A 9,309-nucleotide genomic window follows, 5' to 3' on the forward strand; every position below is an offset into this window, starting at 1 on the left:
ACCCTGGTGGTTGTGGTTCAGTGGACTGAGCACTGGCCCGCCAACTGAAGGGTTGCTGGTTCTGTTCCCAGTTGGGGTACATGCCTGGGTTGCTGGCCATGTCCCCAGTTGAGGGCAAGCAGGAGACAACTGTGTTTCTCTCACATCGACGTTTCTCCCCCTTTCTTTCTCTTTCCCTTCCCCTCTCTCTAAAAATAAATAAATCTGCATTTTTAAAAAAGCTGAAAAAGTTATTTGAAAAGAAAATGTATTAATTTTGTAACCCATTAAAACCTGTGCCTTTCTCCCTTCTTCCCTTCTTCTCTCACTAAAAAGAGATCAAAAAATGTCTTTATGCCCCAGCTGGTGTAGCTTAGTGGGTTGAACACAGGCCTGCAAAGCAAAGGGTGGTGGATTTAATTCCCAGTCACAGCACATTCTTAGGTTGTGGGCCAGGTCTCCAATGAGGGGTGCACAAGAGGCAACCACACATTGATGTTTCTCTCCTCTTTCTCCCTCCCTTCCTGTCTGCCTAAAAATAAATAAATAAAATCTTTAATTAAAAAGCTTTTATGTGAGGATTAAAAATTAATATTATTATTTTTGGACACCAGAACATTTATTGTGGGCTAATCAGTGCAATCCTTAAGGTGAACTGGATGCTGCAACAGCTGCCCTCTTGGGTTTAGGTGTTGTTCCTTCACGGAATCCATGCTTGAATCTGCGGTACATGACTTTTAGGTGCCTCATGCGACGGGTTCCGGTGGTGTTTCGTCGTTTAGCCTTGGCACTCCAGTTATACTTTCTCTTCCGCTTGGCAGGGTAGCCACACTTGCTGCAGGTGGACTTCTGCAGGTGGTAGGCCTTTGAGCCACAGCGGCGGCACAGCGTGTGCGTCTTGTTGTGGCGCTTGCCGAATGAGTACGTCCCTTTCGTCATCTCGCTTCTGCCGTGGAGACCCTAAAAATTATTTGTTTTAAAACTGTGCCTCTCTTTTGATACAGCTAAAAAGGTCATATCCTTCCTAAGTGCAATTTGAAATTTAAAAATAAATTTTGTAACTGCAAATAAATGATGACAATACAACAAATGTTTTGTTCCCCAAACTTAACATATTTCCCTCCCTAGAAATTTTAATAGTATCTTACCTACCATCTCCATTGATTCTCTCCATAATGCTCAGTATCTTTTTTTAAGATTTTATTTATTTATTTATTTATGTAAGAGACAGGAAGGGAGGGAGAAAGAATGGGAGAGAAACATCAATGTGTGGCTGCCTTTCATGTTCCCCTTGTTGGGTACCTGGCCTGCAACCCAGGCATAGGCCCTGACTGGGAGCCAAACCGCCGACCCTTTGGTTCACAGCCCGGCACTCAATCTACTGAGCCACACCAGCCAGGGCTGCTCAATGTCTTTATTCCTCATGTTTTCTTTTGTTTTACTTTATCCTATTTTTATTAAGATATAAAGCATACAATAGTGTGTAAGTTTAAGCTGTACAACAGGTTGAGTTGACATATTCATATATTGTAATATGATGGCCACCCTAGTGTTAGCTAACACTTGCATACCATAATTACCATTTCATTTTGTGGTGAGAACATTTAAGATCTAGTCTTTTAGCAACTCTGAAGTATATAATACAGTATCATTGACTATAATCACTATGCTGTACATTAGCTCTCAAGAAGTTATTCATCTTTTAGTTGCAACCTTTAAAAATACTTTATAAACAGCTTTATTGAGGCACAACTATACATATTAAAACTGTACCATTTGATAATTATTGCCACATGTATAAACCCATGAAAGTATCACCACCATGAAGATAGTGAACATATCCATCACCGCCAGAAATTCCTGGTGCTCCTTTTTAGTTCTCCCTCCCTTATCCTCAATCCTTGAAAATCTCTGGCCTGCTTTATGTCATTATGGATGAGTCTGCATTTTTCTGGAATTGTTATATAAATGGAATCATGCAATATATAGTAATTTAGTCTGGGTTTTTCCTTCATTCAGGATAGTTATTTTGAGATCCCTTCATATTGTTGTACCTAAAAAAAGTTCTTTCCTTTTTATTACTGAATAATATTACATTGCATGAATGTACCAGAATTTGTTATTTACCTGTGAAAGGATGTTTGATTTGGTTTCCGTTTTCAGCTATCACAAGTAAAGCTACTATAAATATCCACATACACGTCTTTGAATGGACATATGCTTTCATCTCTTCAATAGGTACCTAGAAGTAAAATGGCTGGATAATATAGTAAGTATAGATCAAGATTTTTTAAAAATTGCCAAGATTTATCATCACAAGAAAAAAATCTGCAAATATGTATAGAGACAGATGTTAAGTAGTCTAACTGTAGTAAACATGTTGCAGTATATACAAATATTGAATCATGTTGTATATCTCAAATTAATGTAATGTGGTATGTCAGTTATACCTTAATTTAAAAGAATAAAATAAGAAGGCCAGCCAAGATGAAGGCATAGGTAGATACACTTTGCTTCCTCGCACAACCAAAAGAAGGACAACAATAACTTTTTTTTAAAAGCCAGAACTGCCAGAAAATAGAACTGTATGGAAGTCTGGCAACCAAGGAGCTAAAAAAGAAACATTCAACCAGACTGCACCCCAATACAGTGACATGGGTCACCCAGCCCTCTTGGATAATTAAGGCTCCACCCCTTACAAAGTAAGAGCTGCACTGAGACAAAGAAATGTGGTCCAAATGAAAGAACAGACCAAAACTCTGGGAAAAGAACTAAGCAACACAGAAATAGCCAACCTATCAGATGCACAGTTCAAAACACTGGTAATCAGGATGCTAACAGAAATGGCTGAGTATGGTCACAAAATAGAAGAAAAAGTGAAGACCAGCAAAACTAACATTTAGAATGGAAGGGCAGATACAGTGTTTCCCAGATAAAGTCAAGGTAAAGGAGTTCATCATCACCAAGCCCTTATTATATGAAATATTAAAGGGACTTATCTAAGAAAAAGAAGTTGATCAAAAATATGAACAGTAAAATAACAAATTCACAACTATCATCAGCTGAACGTAAAAAAATAAAAACAAAAAATAAGCAAAAAACCAGAATAGGAATAGAATGAGAGAAGTGAAGATCACATGGAGGGTTTTAAGTAGGGAGGGAGAGGGGCAGAATGGGGGGAAAGGTACAGGGAATAAGAAGCATACTTGGTAGGCATAAAATAGATGGGGGGATGCTAAGAATAGTATAGGAAACAGAGAGGTCAAAGAACTTACATGTATGATTCATGGGCATGAACTAAAGGGGGAATGCTGGGTGGTGGGGGGTTCAGGATAGAGGGAGGATAAAGAAGAGAAAAATGGGAAAACCGTAATAGCATAACTAATAAAAATATACTTTAAAAATATTTTTAAAAGAAAAATATACAGGGAACCAACAGTGAAGGGAAGGAAACTGGGACTCAAATCAAAGATTTAGAGCAGAAGGAAGAAATAAACAGTCAACCAGAACAGAATGAAGAAACAAGAATTCAAAAAAATGAGGAGAAGCTTAGGAACCTCTGGGACAACTTTAAACATTCCAACATCCGAATCATAGGGGTGTCAGAAGGAGAAGAGGAAGAGCAAAAAATTGAAAACTTGTTTGAACAAATGGTGGAGAATTTCCCTAATCTGCCAAAGGAAATAGACTTTCAGGAAGTCCAGGAATCTCAGAGAGTCCCAAAGCATTTGGACCCAAAGAAGAACACACCAAGGCACATCATAATTACATTACCCAAGATTAAAAACAAGGAGAGAATCTTCAAAGCAGCAAGAGAAAAGGAGAGAGTTATCTATAAAGGAGTTCCCATAAGGCTATCAGCTGATTTCTCAAAAGAAACCTTGCAGGCAAGAAAGGGCTGGCCCTGGCTGCTGTAGCTCAGTGGATTGAGCACAGGCCCGCAAACCAAAGGATCACGGTTCGATTCCCAGTCAGGGCACATGCCTGGGTTGCAGGCCAGTTCCCAGCAGGGGACACACGAGAGGCAACCATACATTGACATTTCTCTTCCTCTCTCCTTCCCTTCCCCTCTAAAGATAAATAAATAAAACCTTTTAAAAAAAGAAGAAGGGGCTGGAAAGAATTATTCAAAGTCATGAAAGGCAGTGAGTTACATCCAAAATTACTCTATCCAGCAAAGCTATCATTTGGAGTGGAAGATCTGCTTCCCAGATAAGGTCAAGTTAAAGGAGTTCATCACCACCAAGCCATTATTATATGAGATGTTAAAGGGACTTTCTAAGAAGAAGAAGTTGATTAAAACTATGAACAGTAAAATGACAACAAACTCACAATTGTGAATGACTGAACCAAAAAACAAAAACAAACTAAGCAAACAACTAGAACAGGAACAGAATCACAAAAATAGAGATCACATGGAGAGTTATCAGCAGGGAGGGGGTGGTATGGGGAAATCGTATAGGGAATAAGAAGCATAAATGGTAGGTACAAAATAGACAGGAGGAGGCTTAGAATAGTATAATTAATGTAGAAGCCAAAGAGCTTATATGTACATCCCATGGACATGAACTAAGGAGGGGGGAATGCTGGTGGGGGGTTGCATGGTGGAGGGGAATAAAGGGGAGAAAAAAATGAGACAACTGTAATAGCATAATCAAAAAGTATACTTAAAATAAAGTAAAATAAACTGGCAATTTTTCCCAAAGTGCTTGGACCATTTTATATTCTTTTTTTTTTTTCATTTTATATTCTTATGATCAGTGTACAGGAGTTCCAGTTCTGCCACATCCTAGACAGCATTTGGTATAATCAGTATTTTTAACTTTTGTCATCTAATAGGTATACAGTGGTATCTCATTGTGGTTTTTACTTTCATTTCATTAATAACTAATGATATTCAGCATCCTTTCCATGTGCTTGTCATCCATACATCTTCTTTGGTAAAGTTGTAACTGAAGCAAAAAATGGAGATTCGGCTGCCTGCCACCACAAAAGCCAAACTCCTGAGGCAGTTGCTGGTGCAAAAGGAAGAGATTTCATTCATATGCTGTGCAAACTGGAAGAATGGAGGGCTATTGTCTCAAAGTCCATCTCCTCAGCAAGATCAAGATATAAGCCGGTGACCAGAGTTCCGGCTCCATTTCAAACTATAGTTCTTTGGGACCTGCAGGTAGCTGCTAAGTGGTTTTAGTCCCCAACCAGATAGCTTAGCTTGTTTCAGGCTGTCGTCCATGTCAAATTCTCTTCTGGAGCCTATGTGTGAAGCCCGCATGGCCATGAGTCATGTGGCTGCTGGAGCCACATGATCTGCGTGTTCCCGGGCAAGAGAGCACGGTAACACACTGGCAAATGCATCATCCAGTGGACTAGAGAGAGAGGCTCCCTCCTGTAGGCCACATGATCCATGGAGAGAATAGGCAAGTGCCCTGTGTGAGAGGAGGTCACAAGAAGAGAAAGCAACTTCTTTTTTTTTAATTTTTATTTATTTATTTAACTTTTGTTCAAGTACAGTTTTCTTTCTTGTATTCCCAGCCCTCCACCCCCCCAGTGATCCCCATCCCCCTCCCATCTCCGCCCCCCGTCTTAGTTATTGTCCATGTGTCCTTCATACTTATCCATGTGAGTCCATCCCCTTTTACTCTGTGCTTCTCTCCCCTCTACCCTCTGGACCCTGTCAGCACGTTCTGTATTTCAGTGTCTTTGGTTACATTTTGCTTGCTTGTTTGTTTTGTTGTTTACATTCCTGTTAAAGGTGATATCATATGGTATTTGTCTTTCACTGCCTGGTTTATTTCGCTCAGCATAATGCTTTCCAGCTCCATTCATGATGTTGCAAAGGGTAGGAGCTCCTTCTTCCTTTCTGCAGCATAGAATTCCATTGTGTAAATGTACTATAGCTTTTTGATCCAGTCATCGACCGATGGGCATTTAGGTTGCTTCCAACTCTTGGCTATTGTAAATTGTGCTGCTATGAACATCGGGGTGCATAGGTTCTTTTGGATTGTTGTTTCAGGGTTCTTAGGATATACTCCTAGCAGTGGAATTGTTGGGTCAAAAGGCACGTCCATTTTTAGTTTTCTTAGAAAATTCCATACTGCTTTCTATAGTGGTTGTACCAGTCTGCAATCCCACCAACAGTGAACTAGGGTCCCCTTTTCCCCACAACCTCTCCAGCACTTGTTGTTTGTTTCTTTGTTTATGATAGCCATTCTGACTGGTGTAAAGTGGTATCTCATTGTGGTTTTAATTTGCATCTCTCTGATAGCTAGCGATATCGAGCATCTTTTCATGTGTCTCTGGATCCTCTGTATGTCCTCCTTGGAGAAATATCTGTTCAAGTTCTCTGCCCATTTTTTAATCGGGTTGCTTGTCTTCTTTGAGTGGAGTCGAGTGAGTTCTTTGTATATTTTGGAGATTAAACCTTTGTCTGAGGTATCATTGGCAAATATGTTTTCCCAAACAGGTGCTTCTCTTTGTATCTTGATACTGTTTTCCTTAGCCATGCAGAAGCTTTTAATTTTGATGAGATCCCATTTGTGTATTCTTTCCTTTATATCCCTTGCTCTAGAGTAAAGATAGCCTCTTCAACAAATGGTGTTCGGAAAACTGGACAGCCACATGCAAAAAAATGAAACTCGAGCACCAACTTACACCATACACCAAAATAAATTCAAGGTGGATAAAAGACTTAAATATAAGCCGGGAAACCATTAAAGTCCTAGAGGAGAGCATTGGCAGGAAAATCTGCATTCCACGCAGCAATATTTTTACTGATACGTCCCCTAGAGCAAGTGAAAGCAAATTCTTTGTTCCTCTGGGATTATATTAGCTTGGGTGTGGGACAGACCAAGTGCTTTCCCAAGATGACCAATTAACCTCCCAAAGTTTCACAGGCATTAGATAGGTCTACCTCCCAACCAATTCCTTCTTTCTCCAGGATAGACTGACAGGCCTCTTTGGTCAAAACCTTCCCTGCGCCATTTTGAACTTCTATGGTACATACGCCTGCCTTCCCCTGCCTGGTCTCACCCCAATCTGCTGCCAGATTGGGGGAGTGCTTTTTCCTCTACACAATTGTCCTGCTAGCTTTTCATGCACTCAGTGTAAGAACCTCCCCCTGCCCCTATCTTGGCCACTGGAGGAGACTCCACAGAGCTCTGGACAGACTGTCCTCCCATAACAAAGTATCTGTTCAAATCTTGTATTTTTTTCTTAATTGGGTTCTGCATACTCTGCGTATAAGTCCTTTATCAGATATAAGATTTGTGATTATTTTCTGCCAGTGTCTGTGTTTGCATTTTGTGAACAGTGCCCATTGAAGAGCAAAAGTTTTAGATTTTGATGAAGTCTAATTCATTAATTTATTCTTTCATGAATGCACTTTTTTTGCCTCACTTGAGGTCAAAAAAGATTTTCTCCAAAGTTTTGTTTTATAAATTATGTAATTTTAAGGCTATAGTTTGGTCTAGGCCTGTGACACATTTGTAGTTAATTTTTGGGTATGATGTGAAAATACAGATAAAAATCTTTTTACATATGGATATAAAATATTCCAGTACCTCTCTTTGAAAATACAGTCCTTTACTGGTCCAATCATTGCGATGGTGCTAAGGATGATGCCATTTGAAAGCTTTTACCAATAGTTTCTATTCTTGATTTTTTTGTCCCAGGTCCTGCCTGTATCCCAGTTATTAGTGTAAAATATAAAAGGGATCCAGCCCTGGATGGTGTAGCTCAGTGGATTGAGCACTGGCCTGTGAGGCAAGGGGTCACCGGTTCAATTCCCGGTCGGGGCACATGCCTGGGTTGCAGGCCGGGTACCCAGTGGGGGACACATGAAAGGCAGCCACATATTGATGTTTCTCTCCCACTCTTTCTCCTTCCCTTCCCCTCTCTCTAAAACTAAATAAATATGTAAAACATTTAAAATAAATAAAAGGGATCCAGAGTAGTGTTCTAGATATCTGCATTTCTTTGTATAAATTTTAGGGATAATAAGGAGTCTTTGACTGCCATTTCCTTATGTTACTGACAATTAAGTTTATCAGAAAAGCTCCCAGGATTAAATATTTGTTTTGGAAATAGAATAACAAGGGGAAAGTTATACAACTATAATATGCCAAAAAGGAGAGATCGTGGTCAGACACAGTTATAGCTAGAGAAAGAAAAGACAGCCAAGTAGCGAATGAATATGAAGAACTACCTGTCCACAGGGGTTCATATCGCCAGCAAGAAGTCAGCTTTCTTTTTTGGCTCCTCATGTCTTTCTTCCTGAAATTTCCATTGCTGCTTTCAGCCTCTTACCCTTCCTAGCTGCCGCATATTTGGAGACCTTATCCCAGGCTGTGATAGCTTGTCAGGGACTTAAAGTCTGAGCAGTTCTCTGCCTGTCTTACTACTATAGGAAAGGAAGTGTGTTTTACTAATATTTGCTGTTGAGAGTCTCTCCTTGTATAAATGTTATTATTTTATTTGTGATGATTAGGTTCTATGAACAATATCTACCTTAAACCTTTTTGAATATAAGATTCTACTAAGAATTAAGTGGGATATAAATTCTACTAAGAGGCCTAAACTATATTCCCTCATTCCATATCCCTGTACTCAGTTCTTCACTGTAGCATATATCACTATCTACTCTTCTATATATTTTACTTATTTTTTTCCTGTTTGATCATATAGACATAAAAGCCGTAAGGATAGGGAGTTTGTTTATTATTGTGTCCTCAGTGCTAGAACAGATCCTGGAATAAAATAAGACTCAATTAATATTTTTAAATGGATAAATGAATAATAAATTAACGTTATGAACGAATCAAAGGAACTTAAACACTGTGTATTATGTCAGATCTGTGTGAAAATGTTTTCAGAGTTCCAAATAATAAAATTGCAAACCAACATGAGAAACATATGCTGTTTGTAGATGATTATTTATTTGTTTTAAATACAGGACAAATAATAATGATCAGGGTGAAGTACTCTAGGCTATATGAATTTAAGCATTATAGGTCTATTCACAGATACGTCTTATTTAGCATGATCTCTATGAATGTTATTTTTTTAAATATTTTATTTATTTATTTTTAGATAGAAGGGAAGGGAAGGAGAGAGAGTGGGAGAGAAACATCAGTGTGTGGTTGCCTCATATGTGTCCCCTACTGGGAACCTGGCCTGCAACCCAGGCACGTGCCCCCACTGGGAATCAAACCAGCAACCCTCTGCTTCACAGGCCCGTGCTCAATCCACTGAGCTACACCAGCCAGGGCTCTATGAATGTTATTTTTAAAGACAATATCTTTTAGAATTTTTTATTTAATTTTAAAGAGAAGG

The 9,309-nt window shown here is 39.1% G+C and overlaps 1 protein-coding gene across 1 annotated transcript; it reads right to left on the bottom strand.

Annotated features, from left to right (window-relative positions):
• Nucleotides 1-579: 579 nt before the first annotated feature.
• LOC118987000 (60S ribosomal protein L37-like) lies at nt 580-933 on the bottom strand. The gene has a single exon (XM_037046055.1). It carries the CDS (start codon nt 916-918, stop codon nt 625-627), a length of 294 nt encoding a protein of 97 aa, XP_036901950.1. The 5' UTR covers nt 919-933; the 3' UTR covers nt 580-624.
• Nucleotides 934-9,309: the final 8,376 nt, after the last annotated feature.

This window comes from Sturnira hondurensis, unplaced genomic scaffold, assembly GCF_014824575.4.
Source record: "Sturnira hondurensis isolate 20B ecotype Veracruz unplaced genomic scaffold, ASM1482457v3 Scaffold0004786, whole genome shotgun sequence".
Classification (NCBI taxonomy): domain Eukaryota; kingdom Metazoa; phylum Chordata; class Mammalia; order Chiroptera; family Phyllostomidae; genus Sturnira; species Sturnira hondurensis.